At 34.8% G+C, this 23,606-nt stretch overlaps 1 protein-coding gene across 1 annotated transcript in view; it reads right to left on the reverse strand.

Annotated features, from left to right (window-relative positions):
• The window catches only part of LOC106141651 (protein qui-1), an 89,144-nt gene that overhangs the window by 38,060 nt on the left and 27,478 nt on the right, over positions 1-23,606 (reverse strand). Inside the window, exons 2-5 of the mRNA XM_060945169.1 lie at positions 10,469-10,628; positions 9,339-9,418; positions 2,531-2,653; positions 620-789 (exon numbers count right to left, since the gene is read on the reverse strand). Coding sequence (XP_060801152.1) covers positions 620-789; positions 2,531-2,653; positions 9,339-9,418; positions 10,469-10,580 — 485 coding nt within the window. The 5' untranslated portion in view covers positions 10,581-10,628. The remainder of the gene's footprint in view (positions 1-619; positions 790-2,530; positions 2,654-9,338; positions 9,419-10,468; positions 10,629-23,606) is intronic.

Here is a 23,606-nt window from a genome sequence, read left to right on the forward strand (position 1 = left end):
CAGTACTTTTGAATCGATAAAACAATTTGGACACGTGGTCAGAAAATGAGGCGAATAAATTCTAAAGGGCAATTCCATCGCGACCCATCTATTAGATGAGTTGCGAAGAAAAATGATCAAAGACTAAGACATATATGTCCCGTATATATTATATATATATATTAAGACTTTAGATTATTACCAAATCGATATCTACTCGGGCAAGTGAACCAAGTAGAGGTATAAAAAGAAAATTTGTTTGGGGAAGTAATGAAATCGTTCGCGGATCCTTGGATCAGAATATTCGTAACAATAAGAAATGATCGCATTTCTCTGAGGGATAAAACGGACCGTAAAATGTAGACGCAAAAAGAACAATGCGGAAACTGAAAAGAGTAAAAAAGTAGTAGGTAAGTATTTCTATTAAAAGAAATGAATAAATATTACTAACTACACAATTCTACCAACTGATGTGTGATAAAATATGAAAAGTACGAAAGTTTTAAGAAAAATAGAGTTGTTTTTATCTACTTAATAAAAAAGTACTTATCAGCACTCCATATTTCGAATATGCCGCAAATAGATTATTAAGATTATCAAATGAAAATACAAGCGATTACTAATAAAAAATTCAACTTACCATTTGTCGTCCCCTTCTAAATGATAAGACCCGTCATCTTTCAGTCTATAGCATGATCGTATAAGAGCCGCTTGCGCAGTGTCCGACTTGACAAGCTCCGTGAATAGGTCTGGCTTGATTGTGAATGGCAACACTGGCTGGTACGATGACGGGTCGCCGCCGAGGAGACACTATTAAAAAAAATCTAAGTTTATTATAGTTATCTATACCTAACTCGATATTCCAAGTTTATAATATCTATACACTCTCGATTAACGTATAATATTTTCGGGGGAAAAGCAGCGAATCAAATACAAAATTAAAAGGAATAGAAATATCTTTTTGCTTTATAGATGAGGCTTATACGGTTATGTTAGTTTAAGCCTCGACGAACAACATGGCGAATTCCCTTTGAATCCTAACTAAACTTTTACTTATTTAAAAAAGTATTTACTTAAAAGAACCTTAACGAGTGTCAGTATGGCCAAGTTTAGATAGGCGTCTAAAATAAAGAAAAGAAGGCCTAAATAGTATAAACATGAAATGAAAAACAAATTAAACTTTTCTTGTTTGTTTTGTTTTTTCTGCAGATACAAAACAAACAAAAAGAAATATTAAGTTTTTGGATAGATTGCGGTACCTATGGGAATGTTTCTTTTTTACAAAAAGCATGTCATTGTAATATAACAAATAAAAACCTTCAAATAAACAAGAAATGAACGGAAAATAAAAATCAACATCGAAAATGCGAAAAAATAAGTTTGAAACTTTACCAAATTTATAACAAAAGGCATCGGAAAAATATCAAACCCGCAAAAGTAAACAACTTTTATGACTTTTCGAAAGTTGAACAAGAATCAATTTCCACGTAAGATGAATTTTATATTCGCTTCCTAAAATTGGGAGAAGGTATTTGCCGTTGAGTAATAAAATTAGGGATTTAATCATTTTATTATATAACGCAGTTAACTAACAAATTGTGTTGAAATTTCGTCAGAAATAATAAAGTATAAAAAGTTTCTCCTTAGTCTAAATTAAAATAAAATTGGCTGAAAAGTACCTTAAGTTATTTGTAAGACTTTCTTACTTCCACAACACGAAATTTTAGAAGAAACATTAATAAATATCATAGGTTTGAAGTATAGTTCAATTTGAATTGAATATTTCTATTTAAAGAAAATACTACTTTTAAATAAAGGGTCTTTATGGGTCAGGTCAAAAGTACCCGAAACTGCCGAGCTTGCATGAAGAGAGTTATGAATGTGGATGAAGCGAAGGAAGTATGCAGAGATCGTGGCAAGTGGAAAGAGGTAGTCTCTGCCTACCCCTCCGGGAAAGATGTATATGTGTATGCCTACAGTCTTTAAAATTATTATTATTTAGCTAACTATTCGGCTAAAATCAACAGAAATTTAGATATTAAAAAAAAAACACATGTGGCCCTTGGTGTGGAGCCCTCTGGTGGCGCGTAAGGTGAATAACTCTCCTTACACAAAAGTGTTTTCAAAAAAATGTCCTTAATTAAGAGAGAACATACAGTGCCGTGTGGTTCCCGGCACCATTACAAAAAAGAATAGGACCACTCCATCTCTTTCCCATGGATGTCGTAAAAGGCGACTAAGGGATAGGTTTATAAACTTAGGATTCCTCTTTTAGGCGATGGGCTAGCAACCTGTCACTATTTGAATCTCAGTTCTATCATTAGGCCAAATAGCTGAACGTGGCCATTCAGTCTTTTCAAGACTGTTGGCTCTGTCTACCCCGCAAGGGATATAGACGTGACCATATGTATGTATGTATGTATGTAGTACATACATACATATCCTCCTTCCCGGAGGAGTAGGCAGAGACTACCTCTTTCCACTTGCCACGATCTCTGCATACTTCCTTATGAGAGTGTTTTGGAAAATTATGAAAAAAGAAAATACTAACGAGAAAGTATCCAGCTTTGGAAGTGTGGCTGCAGCATTTGATCTCCTGAAGGTAGTATCGAAGCAACGCCGGGTTTGCCTCATCCCCTCCATCGGTGCCGTAGTGCATGTCCACAAAATCGACCTGGACAGAAAATAAATGATAAATTCCCATATTAATGTATAGAAATTAAAGTCTATGGTGTGCTAGCCGTTTCTTTTCCCGCGCGGAGAGTGAAAGCCAAAAAGATCAAGAAGTCATTATCAGAAACTCATACAAACATATAATCACGTCTATGTCCCATGCGGGGTAGACAGAGTCAACAGTCTTGAACAGACTGATAGGCCACGTTCAGCTGTTTGGCTTTATGATGAAATTGAGATTCAAATAGCGACAGGTTGCTAGCCCATCGCCTAAAAGAAGAATCCCAAGTTTATAAGCCTACCTCTAAGTCGCATTTTACGACATCTATGGGAACGAGATGGAGTGGTCCTATTCTTTTTTTTTATTAGTGCCAGGAACCACACGGCACTCTTTGTCATCATTAAGAGATTCAGCTGATCGTGACGGTAGTTTTTTCGAGATTATACTGGCTCTATCTACCCCTTATGGGATAAACAATACGAGGTAAGTACATGTTATTATGTGAGAAGTATTGTTATAGTTATTGTGATTATAAAAAGATATCGTCGATTCCGCGTGAGTCAGATAAACAGGTGTTGATTTGTATGTTTGATCTTCAGGGAAGCAAAGAGCTCAAATTAATTTCCACAGGAATAATACCCTAAAGCAGCATTTAAAAAAATTCTAACGATTTAAAACCCCTTATCATATAATTCCGATACAGAATTTGGACAATGTAATTAAAATTACCGAAACGTTACTACAATAATTAACTGATGTTTACCCAATTTAACAAAGCGAGTTTATTTAATTGAATTGAAAGTTTATAGACGTGGCCATATGTATGTATGTAATTTAATAATTACATACATTCATATGGCCACGTCTATATCCCTTGCGGGGTAGACAGAGCCAATAGTCTTGAAAAGACTGAATGGCCACGTTCAGCTATTTGGCTTAATGATATAATTGAGATTCAAATAGTGACAGGTTGCTAGCCCATCGCCTAAAAAAGAATACTAAGTTTGTAAGCCTATCCCTTAATCGCCTTTTACGACATCCATGGGAAAGAGATGGAGTGGTGCTATTCTTACTTGTATTGGTGCGGGGAACCACACGGCATGGTAATAATTGTAACATTTTAGTCTTCGTAAAGGTAGGTATCATGTGACACGCGAAATATTTCTTTCTGAAGCACCTCCTGTATGAAAGTGTTTATTCAGTATTGGTCGTATATATTCAGGTAAAATGGAGGAGTTCAGGAAATGTTGGTTAAGTCGTTGTTATATGTTTAATTTTATAAATACATACATACATGTTATCACGCCTTTACCACTTGCGGGGTAGACAGGGCCAACAGTTTTGAAAAGACTGAAGGCCACGTTAAGTAAGGTAAGGCTAAATGATGGAATTGAGATTAAAATCTTACTACAATTTCTATAAAATTTGTACAATGCTTGTTAAATATATACTTACATATACAATACATTTCATATATGATTCTAAGAGATAAAGCCACGAGAAAGTGCTAAGTGATATAACAGTTTTCTTTGGACACAGTTTCGGCAAAACTCAAATCTGCCAGTCATTGATAACTCCATACAACCATACAAATTACCAGAAACATAACACAATATGATAAATTGCGTGGAACAACCGTTTTGGTATGAAGATTACCTCCGAATCACACCCAATCAGGAGAAAAGGAGGTCCCCCGGGATTTGTACATCAATCATGTATGTTGCGCATTGCAAACCGTAAAATAGTATGGGATTCTGTATTCATAACTGACGTATTTGGGTCGAATTATATTTAGGTAGTACCCGTAATTTGAATATAGGTGATCATTGTTAATATTTTGTGGTTACGGGTCTTTTTGGGGAAATTGTAAGGAAAGTATCATATTTTCTGTATGACCGATTTTCAACGTCTTTATACGAGTAGAATGAGCGCAAGATTAAATAGAAATGGTATTGGAATAAAAATCTAGTGCCGTGTGGTCCCAGGCAAAAATACAAAAATAAAGGACCACTTCACCTCTTTGCCATGGATGTCATAAAAGGCTTAGGATTCTTTTTTAGGTGATGGGCTAGCACTATTTGAATCTCAAGTCTATCATTGAACCGAACAGCTAAATGTGGCCTATCAGTATTTTCAAGACTGTTGGCTCTGTATACCCCGCTAGGGATATAGACGTGACAATATGTGCGTAATAAAAAACTAGCTAAGGCCCGCGACTTCGCTTTAGGTGAGCACTTATGACTCCCCATCCGGTGTTTCAAATCTTTGGTTTTTATAATATACCTTTTCCTTTATTCATGTACAGAATGTACAGTACCTACTCAACAAAACTTAACTTTTTGGGTGTAGAGCTGTACATCGCAAAGTTATCATATATCTGTTTTAAAAGTTTATACCACTATCTATTATTAATTAATTTATTCATCCGATCTCGAAGATATAGGTACCTAGGTAATGAGCAAATCCCTAGGCAAATACTAGAAATTTATATAAATCCCTCAATCTTGTTTGAAAAGAAGGTAACCATCTACTCAATGTAGTTCTCTCAACAACTTTGAAAGTACACCATTTATCCCGGACCCGAGGGGACGTTTTAAACTCGACCGTGTTCGTCACAGACTAGAAAATTATTCAAAAGTAAGCGGTTGAAAGTTTTCCCTAGACTACTTTTATTCAAAATATAATTCAAAATGAAATTGAACTTCGAATGATTTTTATAGTCACCTCATTTGAATGTATTCCCGGTTGCATCTTTAGAATTTACGCTACAGGACCCTGAGTCCAACGAGTTGATTTGATTGGTTTTATACAAAGCTTTTTACTGGGCAGATTATAAAAGTCAATCAAGGTCTTCATATCTTCTTTAAACGGATGAGATAAAACGTAGACATCGTCTCGTGACTTCTATAACTCCAAAGGATATTAATCTCGTGTTATGTTCGACCGTTTGTTCAACTCAAAAGATAAACCAGAACCAAAAGAAGAGGTTCAATTAAAAAAAAAAACCACATGCCGATCAAAAAAGAGTTCAAATTATCATTATTTTACACTGTTCATAGGTGAAATAGCCGGTGAAAGATTTATTAAACAAATAATGAAAAAGTTAGTCACTTCGTTATTCTATTGATTTTCAAACTGTCTGGAAAACATATGAAATATTCAATAACATAATAAATAGGTTATGATACGTTTCAATAAACGTATCGTCGTAGTGTGACAGATTATTAAGGCTTGAATTCACACCGGAATTTTATTGACAAGAATTAGATTTACACGTTTTATATTGCAAAATATGCACTAGCAAGAATTAGATTTACACGTTTTATATTGCAAAATATGCACTAGTACCGTAGTTTGTGTTAATAAATTTTCAACCCTATCGTATACAATTAGTAGGAAAGACTTTTCCATAAAATAGTTCGGCGAGAAAATTGTTCATAGTTGCTAGTTCTTATGCGCCTATACCCGCGTTAAATGTATTTTGTGTACTTTTTCGTACAACACACGTTTGACATTCACGTTCATGTTTCAGTGGTTTAACTGTAAGAAACAAATAAACTTACTTTAGCCTTTTTAAGTTGGGATTAATTTCCCTAATATGGCGCAATGAGTGCATCTGTTTCATATTAATAAGTTTCAGTACGACATCTGGATAGTGTTAAGACTTAACTGACCTAATCTCTTACCAATTAACTACAACCAGATGTTATGCAATCGGTAAGCGATGACATTTAGTGTTTTTTTTTATGAATGAGCTTTGTTTGGTTACTTACATTTGCTATTAAAAAAGTTTATCTATATAACTAGAAAAATCTTAAAAGTTTCTGTTTTGTAAGCGTATAATTATTATAATACCTAACATAAGACAAACACTTTCAGCTGTTTTTACAGCTGAAAAACTAATTGATTTAAATATTTTTTTTTAATCTGTTCTAACGTTTTCTCGGAATTTCCATGTTGGCATTGAAAGTTCCAAATTACCAAACTAACGGAAAAGGATACGAAATTAATAAAATATAATGTAAAATAAAAAAAATATGTAACACTTTTTGTACATTATACAATTCTTTATACATACGTGGTCTTTCAGTCTTTGTGAGACAGTTGGCTGTGTCTACCCCGCAAAGGACATAGACGTGACTATATGTATGTAGGTATGTAAATGTACTATAACTGAGTTTAGACAAACATAGTGTATGCATCACACAATAGCAACATAAAATTAAGATGGCCACCCACCCGTACAAAGTTGTTGAGTACTCACGAACTGAACAACTTCGAGGTATTCCGCGTTCCTTCGAACACTAAATGTGAACTAATTTCTGGAATTTAATAGATATAGTAAGTGTCGAGGTTTTTATTATTTTGGAAATAATAAAAACCTCGACAAGACTGAAATGCTACGTTCAGCTGGATAACTTAATGATGGAGACTAGATTCAAATAGTACCAGGGCTAGCACATCGCCTAAAGAATTCAAACATTTTTAGCCTTTTTCTCTTGATTGTCTTTTACAATCCGCAAGAAAAAAATCCGCTGGCGTAAACTAAAGTTGTTTCTTCGCTACCAATCCATCATGGAAGCTGACTTAGATTTTAACGTATAATCTAAAATTTATAAAACAAAATGTTTTATTTTTTAAACAGTTATCATGCACACAAACATTTTTGTCTCTTTCGGAGTAGACAGACTTAAAACCCATGGCATTTAAATAAAAATAAATAGCAATAAATTAAAACTTGACTGATTACCGGCGGAAGTGTGAAGACCGCAAAGTAAGTTATGCGATACGAACTTCAGAAATTCAGAGACATGTGGAGTCGGGACGTGTATTAGGAAAACTTTCCTTGAAACGTGATACTGAGCTTGAAGACGTGTTTGAACTTACTATGCCGAGAACTTCCTAGGGAGCTATTTTTATTTGGCCTACTTGAATAAAAGAGTATTTATTTTAGGATAAACTTGGTATTTTTTTAGGCGATGGTCTAGCAAGCTGTTTCTATTTCTGATTCGTAAATTTCATCATTGACCCATCCAGCTGAATTGGAGCATCGAGACGTTATTATTCCTTTTTAGATTAAAAAATATTTCATTAGATATGTCTACTCAAAAAACTCTTTTGGTATATAAATGAATCATTTTCTTTGTAATGTAAAAAGCAATTCAGTTACTCGTATATTATGACCGAAACTTGTATTAAATGGCCAAGGCAATTTGACGTCATACTTAATGACTAATACGAGTATTATTTACCGTTCCAGTAGAAAGCTACATTGTCTCAAGTAATAGTGACGACATTGTATTATATTGAAAAGGTATATCTAGTCATTAACATCAAGTGTAAAAACTTTTCAAACAAAACAAAACAAAACAAAACAAGCCTGAACTTAAAACACCCAGGAAAGGATTCTTGAATTACTTTCCTGAATTCATTTGAGCCATTCGACACATTGACAAAATAATGGATTGTGTGAAGTAAACTGTGTGAACAAATACCCTTGAAGCCAATAATGGAACGCCGTTTAAGTATAGGCTACACAGAGAATTTAGCTTAATACTAAGGGTAACTAAGCAGATAAAGATGGCGCCATTAAGCGGGAACGTTAGATGGAGAAGGCCTAGACAAACGTAGATACATATTAATGCGGAATGTGTTGGTGATTGGGATGTTAGGTCAAGAGTACTAAGCTGTTGCGCTTGCATTAAAAAATGATTGGTGAATGAGGATAAAGCAAACAAATGATTAAACAAGAACCGTGGTAAGTAGTCTGTGCCTACCCCTAAGGGTCTATCTATTTGATAAGCTAAATTACGTCTCATTTTAAAGTTTTGTAATTGATGAAAATTATGAGATGTCAATTTCATGGTTGTTTGTTTAAGGTTTATCATTATAATATTGGTGATCTTTGGTGCCTCTTACAAAGATCTTTGACCACGCCTCGAATCAGGAAGATCAAGCAACCTCCATTGAAGCAGGTCAGATCGTATTAAATAATAGTTTAAAAAATATCTTTGTCTCAGAAAGAAACTAATAAAAACAAAAAAATAATTACACTCATCTACAAAAGATAGAAACTATTTATCAGAGCGGCAGTTTCATACGTCACTAACCCGTAAAACATCTAGTCAATTTTTTAATAAAAACTAAAAATGTTCTCCAGTCTGACCCACGCTGAAAATATAGCCAGCTGTGAATTTGAGGCATCTCCCAAAAAAAGAACATAATCCTGCGGTAACTTTTTTCACCATTTTTTTCTGGCTCGGGCACTGAATTAATCATATTATACAGCGTGCTTCAAATAGCTTTAGTTAAACAAAAAGAGTGTCGGAGCTTTAGGCAAGGTCGATGTTCACATGTTATACCTATCTTTTAATTAAGCAAGGCCTGTTAGATAGTTTTTTTTGTGTTTTAATGTAGCTTTGACTTTTTACTTAAAATCACTTACAGCACGTCAAATTATCATATAAATTTAATTAACTCTGTTATTTTCTCTCGCTTTTATTATTGTGTAGTACTAACTTTGAAGTTGGAGTTTAGGTAAGGGTTCAAAATTGTATGTTGTTATTGTATGTAATTACGTAATGGTAATATAATCCACTACTTTGGGCATGGCAAAAGTATAATGTCTCACTCAGCCAAATTTATGGAATACAAACGTAAAAAATACCCGAACTCATGAACATACCTCGATATATCGATCGTCATAAGTGGATTGCAGCTCCGGCCCCACCATTTCAAGTATCTGCCGTCTCTCCTCGCGGAAGTCTGGAATATAAAGGGAACATGTAAAGATGTCCAGGCGAAAGAACACGTGCTCAGAACACAATGGAGGTTTGGAGCGAACGAGATACGTAACGAACGAGAGAACGTACGGAACGAGATAAGTGCGCGATGAATCTTTTTTGCATTTTATTTTTGACTCGTCGAGTCTTTGTTATGTTTCGGTAGGATTTGAGAATTTTTAAGTTAAAATGAAAGAACTGTGACGTCTTCCCGTTTCGATCTCCCCGGCGCTCCTTTTCACAGCGTGGGAGCCCTATAAAAGCGTGCACGCGCTCCCTGTGTCTTTGGACAACTACAGCATTCACCAAGTTAAGTAACTCGCTGTCCTGTGGCAGCTTCTTGCTGGATCTTGTGTCTTTAGCATAACCCTCGCCCTCTTGCAACTAGTCCAAATAAAGATTACCTTTTTGCTATCGATATTTAATTTATCTTTCATATCTGTTATCTGCCACAGAACTTTAACAATTTTTTCTGGTATTGTATTTTGATGTGTTTTGTATTCATAGATTGTTAGTTTAATTTGTCATACATTTTACGACATATTATATTACCTGCCGCGCTGTTTCAAGAACAGTCACAGGGCTCAGGGCATGCTCACGAAATGATGTACGCTTATGTTAATCACTAACTTTGTACATATATAAACAAGCGAAGCGAAGCTTCTTGCTTATTACAGTGAAGCTGAGTCTCCCCTGAGTGATCCTATCTTCACAGAGAGTGATCCTATATTCATAAAAATAATAATATCAAGAATATATTGTCATTGTAAACGGAGGCGACATAGATTTTGTCCGGAATTCGGACCACTTGTCGCTGAGTTGAGTGTAGCTTTGTAGCGCATGAAGTGCTAAGAGCTTTTTATTGTTTATGTTTCCTCCCTCCTCACTTTGCGGTATAGATCTTGACCGCACGAGAGTCCGGCCACTTTTCCTCTATCTACCTCTTACCTCTATTCACCCTGCTTTGATCACTCCGCACAGGAGAAAGATGGCTCTATTCTTTGAAAAACAAATGAATATCAAGAAATATCACCATTGTAGACGGAGGCGACAAATATCTTGACTGCACGAGGTCCAGGCCACTTGTCGCTAAGCTGTGTGTACCCCTGCAGCGCTTGGAGCACTGAAGGCTCGGGGGCGGTCATCTCTCCCCCTCACCTCACCCCGCACTGGTCACTCGGCACAGGAGCATTCTGTTGACAAATAATTCGAAACTGTAATGAAGTGTAAGTCGTAATGTAATAAATTAAATAATAATTATTATCTGTATGTTGATCAAATTAAGGACGTCCTGGTAAAGGGTCAGGTCAAAAGTACCCGAAACCGCCGAGCTTGCATGAAGAGAGTTATGAATGTGGATGAAGCGAAGGAAATATGCAGAGATCGTGGCAAGTGGAAAGAGGTAGTCTCTGCCTACCCCTTCGGGAAAGAGGCGTGATTTTATGTATATATGTATGTATTATCTGCGACATGGAAATAAAGAAGAAATAGGACTTCTATAACTTAAAATTGACTTATCATTCTTAAGAAGATAATCAGTTGGCAGATTCAAATTCACATTTCAAATTCAAATTATTTTACCTTTTACCTGGATGAAATTTATTATAATCAATTTTGTAGCTCAGTTAAAAAAACAACATTGCTTTTCATTAAGCCATTTTTATTTTAAGAATTATTTTTTTGTAAATAATAAATGAAATCTCTTGTAAGTATAAAAGAACGAATGAACTTTATACAATTTAAAATGGAATATAACATGCTTACGAGCCTAATATTATAATATTAATCTGAAGTTGAGCCAGCCAAACAACAATAACGGCTAAGTACAAGCGATTCTGGACAAATTAAGCTCATTTAGGGGGTTATTTGGACGACCTTATAGTAACGAGACAACAGAATAGAAACATACTGTACAATACATTTATCCGCACAGATACACAAAGTATGTTAGCTATTATTACCTTCTTGTGTAGCCAAACACAAAGCCAAAGACAAAAATGTTTAGTTTATAATAAAAATTATTACAAGTTTCATTAGTTAGTAGCTAACATTATTATTTACGAGTATGTTCAAGACTAATGTATTTGTACACCTTATCGTCAAGGTAAGAGAAAAATTAATATTTCCGAAAAAGAAGTGAAGTTATTTAGAAGTAAAACATTATAAATGGCTTTAAGTTTTATGAATAAAAACAAAATTAAGATAATCTTCATATTTTATTAAAGCAATGTACTTAAATCATTGATCCCATAAGACTAAAACTTCAAGATTCCCACTAAAAGAACTTTCACGACTTTAAGATCCTATTGGAAAAGTTTATGGTTTCTTCAATAAGGAATGAGTATAACTTCTGTTTCACCAGTATTTTGAGTCAAATGTTTGTGACATTTACTTAAATAGCCGTTATGAGTGGGCATTTACTCAAATAGCAAATCACCGATTATTGCCGCTAAGAGAAAACTATTAAACATTTATATGGAAGTTTTACTTTTTATTCTGTATTTCTTTAAGATATAATGGCTTATAAGTATAGACAAAGAAACTGTCTGATTAACTAACATATTCATAAACGCATTGCCTACACCGCTTAGTCTAGATATTCGAAATTTTGGCATGTAGGTTCATTATGTGGTTTAGGGATGCACTAAGAGGGGGTTGCTTAGAGTCCTAGGAGTAGGGGAAAGTGTCGGGATTTTTAGGTTTCCGTAAGTGTATATGTTACCGGCAATAACCGATTTCAGGATCAAATTGTGTTGTCTAGGCCAAAGTAGTTCATCCTAATAGAATAATACCTACACCCTTTCAAGATAAACTAGTATGCCTGGTCGAAATATTATAGACTTATACGTAGAAAAACAAAATAAATAGGCAAACTGAATAAATATATATTTAATCACGTCTATATCCCTTGTCGGTAACATGTACTCAAATCTTCACATTATTCAGATAATATAATGTGTTTTTTTATATAAACTTTATTGCACTTTACAGAAGACAAAAGGTGTCATCATTACGAAATAATGGCAATATCTGGTCTCTACTGATGCACAACACAAGATGTAAATTATAAATATCAATCATATTTTCATTTAGACTATGGCGTTGCATTATATAAATGCACTAAAAGTGTAAAACTTACATTGTTTAAGGCATACTGCCAAGTGTTTTACACATGCAGTCTATGGGTCGATTATACACAGAAAGCACACAGCGCCTTGCGTGTCCAATATAATAACGGCTTGAGGGCGCTGTTGGGGCTACCGAAACACTGTTCCGCGTCAGGCATGTTCGCGGAGGCGCGCGTGGACACCTTCCAGGCCATAGTGCGGAAGAGGGTAGCCTCCCTGATGCGGAGGGTGGACGCTAGCTCCAACAGCCTTCTCACTGTTATTGCTGGCAGGGTGGATGGGCCCATACTTAAACACTGGACCAATATCCATTTAAAAACTAAACGCCTTTCAGCTGATAATGTTTAATAACGCCATTTTATTGGCGGTTTTCGCTACGAGTAACATAAATGATTAAAATCTTTGGAGTTAATAGTTATTCGAGCGTACTTCAAGAATTAATGTTTGCTTTCCATTACTCATTATAAAACGAATTAATATCCCTGTTTAATATTGTGTTGGCAGCTGAATTCTCTATCACACAATATTCATTCTTCATTTCTTACGGACAAGACAGAGCGGCGCTAGGATTAAGGATCGCGTTTAACTTGACGGTTTGATGATGCCTTGAGATTCTGAGAGTGACTTTTACCTTAAGAAGAATCCATAGTTTAAAAGCAGGAAGGCTTTATTAATTACAAAATGGAAAGCGAAAAAGAGAAGCTGCTGGCACTGTTTTTGCTTTTTTCTTCACTACATCTAGTAAAGAAGTTCGGTAGGTACATTACAGCCTGGAAACCAATATTTAAGGATTATATTAATTCACCCTCAGCCAACATTTCTATTCTATCGCTATTCGCGAAAATAAAATGTTCATAGAAAGTGGCCGCCTATAAATGCTAATTAAAAAAACATAAATCTGTACAAACAACCTCGACCTGCCAACTCGTTATATACGATTTCCCATTTTTTCCCTCCCCCTCTTGACAGATGCCTTTGACCCGAACTCCGGAAGTTGCACAAAGAGGCGGATACGAAGGAAGGCTCGACTCGACCCAACTATCGGCATATTACTGCTAGGAATACCTTTCAGGGAACGTTTTAATATATTGCTCATATGGGATATGAAAAAAAAAACTGATTTTTGTAAAGATTATAATATACACAGCAGTTTTTGTCGGCTTGTTTATTTTTGAGTCCCGAAGGAATTTCAAGATGTCTTCCTTCTGCTAAACTAAAATACTTAGGGACATTTATAATGATGATTGATTGATACGAACCCCCACTGTATATTTAATAATTTAATATTACCTCGGAAGGTAATGTTTTGTGTGCCTGTTTAATGTGCAATAAAGAGTTAATAATATCTTATCAATGTGGGAATAAAGTCGGACCGTAATTCTTTAGTGCATACCACGCCTTAACGTCGATTCTCGGAAAAGCGTAGCTTTTCATTTTGCACGGCTTGTGAAGGTATTTCAATATATTTATGTATGAAAATATAAATATGGCGTCTTTGACCCATGGCGTTTTTTTTTACAGACTATGACTGACATGAATAATTACAGTCTCGAATAAACTTGACGGCCACGATCACATATAAGCCTAGTGACGAAATTGAGATTCCAAAATACGAATCCCGAGCCTTTCTGTTTATTGACTTTATACAATATGGAAGGGAATAAAAATATATTTAGGCACAAAAATAAGTCGGTTATTAAAGATTCAAAACAAGACCAAAATCCATTTACAATGGTTGCTATTACTGCAACTTCATCACAACTTGTAAAAGAGAGGTTTCCTTCGGTTCTATAGAGCGAAATTATTTTCGCCGGCGACGACACAAAAGGAAGACTAATCAAAAGTGAATAGGGTGTCCATAATACTTTTTATATAGCACCCTTTTAACACTCAACGAGGTTTTATCTGTCTTTCTTAAGAAATCATATAAAAGAAGATCATTTATTTTAAATCTTAAAATAAATTCTCTTCTTTTATATGTGGACTTTTATAAACCCAATTAAGTGATGTTATAAATGCTAAAGTTAGTTGATTTGTATGTTTGTTTGAAATCTCTTCACGGGTTACTTTCTAAACCAATCTTCTTCGAATTTTGCGTATATATAATTAAGAGTCTGGAGAACGACATACTCGTAGGTTACCTTTCGTACCGGTTAAAACTAAAGATCCCGTAAATTCATACCGGTATAGTTATTTTAAAGAAGGTGATAATTTCGTCGCTTGTAGATGGCGTTAAATTCGTCGTTTTTGTAGGTGGCTTATTATTCATGGCTTATTGCAAAAAGCGCTAATTCACGCGAGTGAAGCTGCGGGTATAAGCTACTTGTTAAATATTAATTTCATTATTTCATTCATCATAGAGTGTTGCGAAAAGGACAAGGCAGTATATGTATCATTAACGTAGCCAGAGTTAGTCCTAAACTTGTGTTATAGGACACTTAACATTATTATATCTACATAAATTGACAAACCGTGTGATTCCCGGCACTAGTACAAAAAAGAATAGGACTACTCCATCTCTTTCCCATGGAAATCGTATAAGGCGACTAAGGGATAAGCTTAGAAACTTGGGATTCTTTTTATAGGCGATGGGCTAGCAACCTGTCACTATTTGAATCTCAGTTCTATCATTAAGCCTAGCAGAGCGTGGCCTATCAGTCTTTTCAAGACTGTTGGCTCTGTCTACCCCACAAGGGATATAGGCGTGACCATATGTATGTATGTATGTAAATTCTTACTTAATGATAAACATCCAAGATCCAGGCCAATCAGAAAATATAGATTCTCATCATTAAACACCGACCGGGGTTAAAATCCTGGACCTGTGTAGTTCAGAGGTAGAAACACTACCAATACACACACCAAACAGACCATGAGTAGAATACATTCACACATACATATGTTCACGTCTTTATCCCTCGCGGGGTAGACAGAGCCAATAGTCTTGAAAAGACTGAATGGCCACGTTCAGCTATTTGGCTTAATGATAGAATTGAGATTCAAATAGTGACAGGTTGCTGGCCCGTCGCCTAAAAAAGAATCCCAAATTTGTAAGCCTATCCCTTACTCGCCTTTTACGACATCCATGGGAAAGAGAAGGAGTGGTCTATTCTTTTTTGTATTGGTGCCAGGAACCACACGGCACATGTACGGCATGAGTAGGATTCAACCAGTAAAACCTTATTCTGAAATCGAAGAGACTCATGTTACATTATCTCAAGATTAAGTAACAAACATTCAAAAGTGAACACAAAGGATTACAGATAGGAAGCTTAACCTCTCAAAACTAAAATAAACTAAACTATCAAGGCTTATCTTCGGAAGTTATTAATGCGTGAGTCTATTTGTTCGCAACTAACCCGGTCAGATCGCTGAAACTTTGCATAGAAGCCCTTGTGGTCACGGACTAGTACAGTTCTCGACTTATCTTGGGTCAGTGAGGAAACTTCCTTGGCAGTTTGAAGTTAGAACTGGATTATGGAAACTACATTATTTAGTGTAAATCACGATCTATTATAGACACTTTGTATTTTTTTTTTTAAACTAATACCATTTTTTTGTTCGCCGTGTGACTACTCCTTTCCATGGATGTCGCAAAAGGTGACCAAAGGATATACTAATAAATTTAAAATGCTTCTTTTAAGCGGTGGGCTAGCAATCTGTCACTTTCCATCACTGAGCCATACAGCTGTACGTAACCGTTTAGTCTAAGCGATACTGTTGGCTCTGTCTACTCCGTAAGGGATTAAGACTTGATCTTAGTATGTATGTTCTATTTTTTTGAGGCTTTTATCAGAATGAACTGTTTATAACTTCAACTATGAATAGCTTTTTGAATACATACAAGCTGCGGTAAAAGCTAGTCAAATATTTAGTGAGTATCAAATATTTAGCTTATGCAATAAAAATTACTTCTATCAGTCTTCTGGGTAATACTTTCTTCAATATGACGATAATAAAACCTGCGAAACAAGTAATGAATTGGACATTCAAAACTGATTGAAGTCGTTAATGAATAAAATTTTAATTCAATCAGATAAATTGGCATTGTTCGTCGTTGCAAAGCCCATTAATTGAATTGACGAAACCAAAGTATCGGTGATTGAACGATAAAATGATTGATTAAATTGGATAATTAAATGTAAGCACACTATGTACACGAATTTGGAATGTATGTAAACAAATTGAATTTCTTTTTAGGATACTTTTTAAGCAAATATTGCGTGGCTCAGGTGGTCGTAGATTCAACTCGAAATTTACGCGGACGAAGTCACGGGCAACAGCTAGTTTTAAAATAAGAATATGTTTGCCATATAAACCTATATAAGATGACTTAGAGAGTAATTAAGCACTTTCTCGTATTACAAACCGTGATTCAAATGTGTAATTTTTTTCTGTTGAGAGAGTTACAGATATCAGACAAGAGTCTCCATGTACTTTATAAATAACCTTATAATATCTATCTAATAGTACCGAACGGTTTTCGGCACCAATTGAAAAAAAGAATAGGACCACTCCATCTCTTTCATATGGATGTCGTAAAAGGCGATTAAAGGATAGACTTATAAAAAACTTGGGATTCTTCTTTTAGGCGACGGACTGTCAACCTGTCACTATATAAATCTCAATGATGCCAAACAGCTGAACGTGGTCTATCAGTCTACAGGACTGTTGCTGTCTACCCGCAAGGGATATAGACGTGATTATATGTATGTATGTATATCTATCTACTCAAATTTTCAAGAGGATTAATATCTACCTAATGATGAGTTTGATATTTAATAACATCAGCAAAACTGGTTTACCTAGCCTACATTTTGACATAGAAAGACTTGCGCCTCGGATGCGTGACAAGATGCTTTCTAAGCATTTTAATAAATACGTATGCCACAATTATTTTATCTATGTTCGTTCTACTGCTAAGAAAAAGTTTCTCACCCGTTTACCAAACTTCTGTACGTACAATAGCGTCTTTTGGATCCATTTTTCTATCAAAAATCGCTTATTTCTATCAAATATCGCTTACTTTGATGACTTGTTATTAATATTATGATTGAAATTTTCGTCAACATAAGATCGTAGGATTTATTTATTCAGTTTTGAGGCGAGTTTAAAATAAACGTTTCGCATACATTAGTATGATTAGAATATAGGTATAATATTTTAATACTTTTTAAGATAAAAAATGCTCTTTTAATAAAAAAAGTTTTACATTTCATGGCAAAATAGCAGAATAAATACCTTATAGGTCATTAAAACTTTTACCTATCTTAGGCAGAATTGCTCCGCTCACCTTTGAAAATAATTTCAATATTGCCTCAGTGCAATCACTGTTTCATTAAGCTTAAAAGCACTCAGCAAATTAAATGTTAATGTTTAAATTCTGAAAGTGTTACTCAATTAAGTTTTCAGCAAAAATATTAAACGGAAAAGTTTGAATGAGTACTTACTGTAATTTCAGATGATTAAATTAAAATAGAATTCAGGTCAATTTTATTTAGACCTGATTAAGTTCGACGTTTTTATATTGTTGGAAAAATATAATGGAAAGCTTTTGTAAATTTTTAATAAAAACCGAATTTCCTCAAAGTACCGAACAATTTATTTTTCAAACAAATTCAAAATACAAATTTTGTATTGTACAAAGGGTATCACGTGATTCAAGTTATCGGAGGCGAAAGATATTATAATATCAGTATTATTGGGTGCGAATTATTCAGTACAATGAATAGATATTCATTCATAGCCAGACAAGCCTTGGAAGACGTCTGTTACGGAGTAAATCAAACTGAATTCTCCATTTATATCACGAAATGCTCACAAAAATTCAATACACTACCGGGATTCTGAATATATTTGGGGGCAATTCCGAGTATATTTGGAGGAAAGTACCTTTTGAATACAGGAAACTGCCTAGTAAATGTGAATAGACTATTATTATTTAGGGGTAGCGGATGGTTAAATAGGCATGATTATAGTGTGAATATTAAATTTTCATCTTAAATGAAGCATTTTAACGGCCTCTGTGGCTCAGCGGTAGTACGCTTGTCTGTGACACCGGAGGTCCCGGGTTCGAATCCCGGCCAGGGCATGATGAGAAAAGAACTTTTTCTGATTGTCCTGGGTCTTGGATGTTTATCTATATAAGTATTTATTATAAAATATAGTATCGTTGAGTTAGTATCTCGTAACACAAGTGTCGAACTTACTTCGAGGCTAACTCAATCAGTGTAATTTGTCCCGTATATATTTGTCCCGTATATATTTATTGGTGGTGGAACATTTCAAGCGCCTGAATAAAAATCGAGATAACGATAACGTTATCAGCCGTGTGGTTCCCGGCACCAATACAAAAAAGAATAGGACCACTCCATCTCTTTCCCATGGATGTCGTTAAAGGCGACTAAGGGATAGGCTTACAAACTTGGGATTCTTTTTTAGGCGATGGGCTAGCAACCTGTCTCTATTTGAATCTCAATTCTATCATTAAGCCAAATAGCTGAACATAGCCATTCAGTATTTTTAAGACTGGTGGATCTGTCTACCCCGCAAGGGATATAGACGTGACCATGTGTGTGTATAACGATAATGGGTAAGATACCTCTTCAGTGGTTGGGGTGGTCAGACGGGAGTCGTTTAACCAAAGACCTGCCTTAACCAATATGGATCGGAGGTCCTCATCTCACACGCACGCAACCTGGACTAACGCGGTTCAGTATCGCAACTATGTATATGAGAATTAACTATATTTTCGGTGTAAGTAATTATTCAAAAAATCGCGTGATCTCAGTTGTATATAATTATTCCAATCGATCCCTTATTCACCATTATAGACACGGGATTCTACGAATTGTTAATACATAGAATCCCGTGTCTAAGAAGTATTTGGAAAACTAGTACTGGTATTTGGAAAATATGAAAACTCTCTCCGGTATAATGGCGCACCTGTGGCGTCTGCAATCGATTAACGTAACGAGTGACTGTTTGTGACATTGCGTTGAAATACTATACCTAGTTATTTGAAAAAGATTTACATATATTTTTGGAAATTTATTTTCTATGCATTGCTAATGTAAATCAAAAAATATAAAAGAGAAGATGGACTGACAGATTGACTGTCTTTTCAACGCATAACTCAAACCGCTCAGTCTAGAGTTTTTAAATTTGAGGTATAGGTTCTCTAAATGGGGTGCACTAAGAGAACTATTCCCAAATTCCCATGGGAACGAAAATTGGCGGGGATTTTCTATTCGGCTTACCGTAGCTTATATTAAGAGTTTGCCCGCGGCTAGCTTACGGTTCAGGATGTGCATTGATATGTCAGTAATCAGTCATTGTCCTCTTTCAAATATATATACATTTTGTCCAGCATACTTTTATTATTACATCAGTGTAATCAACTGGTCGCCCTGTTTCATTAACCACCATATTTCACGGGTAACGGGCACGTTGTAGTCACGCGATGTAGTCGAATCAGGAGTTGTAAATAATTTCTAATTTCCTTTCTTAGCGATAACATCTCAATTTTATCGGCCATGTTTACGGCTGTAGAGAATTGCTGGAACGAAGGCATTTTCACAAGTTGTTAGCACATCATCATCATAGTTCAAAATAATATAAAAATTTTGTAATTCTTTTACGAAAATTAAAAACTGAACATCCATTTAACAGTTTCGATAATTTTTTATAATTATGAGGTTACTAACTTATACATTTAAATAACGCATAGATAAGAAGGAAGAATGCTTAAAAATAATTATTATTTCAACCATTTTTTATACATTTCCCATTTAATTCTATCAAAACAAATGACACTTGAAAATTACAACAGAAAATCGAGATGAAACAAATATCGAATGAAATTATACAACAAATTTATTGTAACAACAGCTCTACAGCAACAGATTTACTAAGAAGTCTGTTCTCACCATCTACAGAATAAACAGTTTGATATCAAACGTTGGAACACAATTTACATTTATTTATAGAAATCAAACCTTCATCTATAACAATGTTGTATTCAAGAATAGATTATACTTGAAGGCAAATTTTTTAAATAATAGATTTGAGTGGTAGTAAGTAGTGGTGCCTAGTGGTAAGCAAGATTAGGCCTAAGGTGGTGCACGCAAGTTCCAATAATGCCTTTTCACTCTTGCCTTCTTATATGTATCGCGGAAGAAATATAAAAAAGAAGTAAAAACTATTTTAAATGTTATTATAAAGTTATTATTAACTTTATCTAAAATTCTTTTTTTGAAATGATATTTGAAATTTAGAATTGTCATCATTTTCTTGGCGTTAGTCTTGATTGCGTTTCTTAGATATTTTTAAAGGTACCTAAGAAGGTTTTATATTGAATAAATTCTGAAATCTTACTGATAAATCCAATAAAGTAATTTAAATTCAGTCAAATTCTAAAATTTTATTCATTTTTTTGGGACATTCCAACAATCACTTAACAATTAACATATATTTTAGTTTCACAATAATGGTTAACGTCATATAAATTATTTAAAACTAAGTTTACTGCCGTTTCCGAAGTATCAAAAAACTTTGTTTTTAAAATCACAGGTAGGATAAGTCATTCAAAAATCATTCAGCTCACCACATTATGGATCTTTCTTTGTTTTCTTTTTATCCAAATTGATATACATCTTATAGGAATAAGAATGAAAGTAATTCAGAGTTCCGCTTGGAGATTAACTGATTTTAAGGTTTAAAGGCTTAATGTTTTCGTCTGAGGACAAAGTTTCAAGTGCTTACTCAAGTGAATGTTCAATTTTAAATTTAAGTCAATGTTAAATTTTAAAATTTCCAGGTAGTGGGTTGTCCAAAAGACTGTTTTACAAGAGTGAAGCTACTTGCGGAATCTAGAATAATAATCATAAATTATATTCACTATTTCATTTTATCTGCTTTCCTCAAGGTAACTATTTTGTAGCGAGATAAATCATCAAATCTTCTTTTCATATTAGATTTTTATTAAGATTTATAGAATATGCTATAAGTTAACTCAGCCCCATCTGCTAATCTTTTCGCTGGGTGTAGTTTCATACACAATTTAAAGGTTACCTGGAAGAGATCGCTTTTAATGATAAGGTCGCCTTTTGCTGCTATGTTTTAATACATTCAGTCAGAAAAGTATCGGGAATGGATTATTTATTTATGGTTCCAAATTCAAATTTTTGTTTTTTTTGTTGTTGTTAGATTGGCACAACTGTTTTCCATTTTGGCGCGGAGTTTGAGTTGCATCTGTTGTTTACATTAAATACAGTGCTATTTTTAGTTATATCATATCTAGTGTGTATTGCTAATTTCATAATGGATAAAAACATCGAACAAAGAGTTTGTCTTAAATTTTGCATTGCCAATGGAATATCGTGTTCGGAGTCACTGAAAATGTTACAGAAGGCTTACGGTGAATCGACTTTATCAAAAACTCGTGCTTATGAGTGGTACAAAGCGTTCAAAAGCGGTCGAGATGTGATGGAAGATTTGCCTCGCTCTGGTAGGCCATCAACGTCTGCAACTGAAGTTAACATCGCAAAAGTGAAGGAAATAGTGACTGAAAATCCTCATTCAACTTTGAGAGAGATAGCCACCGAACTTTCTGTATCTCACGAGTCGATCCATACCATTTTAACTAATAATTTGGGTATGAAACATGTTGCCGCTCGGCTAGTCCCAAAAGACCTGAATTTTTTTCAAAAACTCAATCGCATGAGAGTCGCTGAGGACATGCTAGAACGAGTCAATTCCGACCCAACATTCATGAAACGCATTGTTACTGGTGACGAGACGTGGGTTTACGAGTTTGACATGCAAACTAGTCAACAAGCTTCGGAGTGGCGCCTTCCAACTGAACCGAAACCGAAAAAACCACGCCAAAGTCGTTCAAAAGTCAAAGTCATGTTGACTGTTTTCTTTGACTATCGCGGTGTTGTGCACTCGGAATTCTTGCCGGAAGGTCAAACGGTAAATAAGGAATATTATTTGAGTGTTATGCGGCGTTTAAGAGAGCAAATCCGACGAAAAAGGCCAGATTTGTGGAAAGAAAATTCTTGGATTTTGCACCATGATAATGCACCTTCGCACAAGGCCATCATTGTGAACGAATTTTTAACCAAACACTCAACAAATACCATCGAGCAACCACCATATTCACCAGATATGGCTCCAGCCGACTTTTTTCTTTTTCCTAAACTCAAATTACCACTTCGTGGCACCCGTTTTCAATCGGTAGAAGACATAAAAGAGAATTCGCGGCGAGAACTGACCTCAATTCCGGAAACAGCGTTTAAAAAATGTTTTGATGATTGGATTATTCGTTGGCGTAAGTGTATCGTTTCTAAAGGAGCATATTTTGAAGGTGATAAAATAAATTTGGATGAATAACAAACAGTTTGTGTATTATTGATCTTTTCCCGCTACTTTCTTGACAGAGTAGTACATTATGAGTAATTTATTGTGGTGCAATAAGACCAGAATAAGACTAATTCTATTGTATATTTTTGCACAACTACGTTAAATAAAAAAGGTTCTTCATAATGAAATTTCGTTTATAGCATGGCAACTACTAATGGAAATATAGCACAAATTCAGGTTTCATGCTTGCCTAACGTATTGCGGCACGCGATATGACTATATTGTGTAAGAAAAAAGTGTTTTTATGTTACTTTTGCGAAAGGTAAACGCAAAATGGTTTCGCGAAAATGCTTTCTAAATTGACATAGATGTATTATGTTTTTGGTATGCGAGTATATATGCGGTTAATGACATGTTTTACGGTGGACTACTTGCCTGATGCAAACCACATTAATTAATTTATTAATTAGAAATTTGTTATTGCTAATTTATTGTTATAAATTGGCTTGGGTGTTATAAGAAACGAGAATTCTTTTAATCCATTCTACACTTTGATATTTGAATTCCGCACTTCTTCTATACAGTAATAATATTGTACTCCTACACCTGCAGGGCATATAGAAAGTACCTCAATGGAATAGGGACGGGCAAATATTTTTCATGTCGAGTTAATCGAAA

The sequence above is a fragment of the Amyelois transitella genome, chromosome 7 (assembly GCF_032362555.1).
Source record: "Amyelois transitella isolate CPQ chromosome 7, ilAmyTran1.1, whole genome shotgun sequence".
NCBI classification, from domain to species: Eukaryota; Metazoa; Arthropoda; class Insecta; order Lepidoptera; family Pyralidae; genus Amyelois; species Amyelois transitella.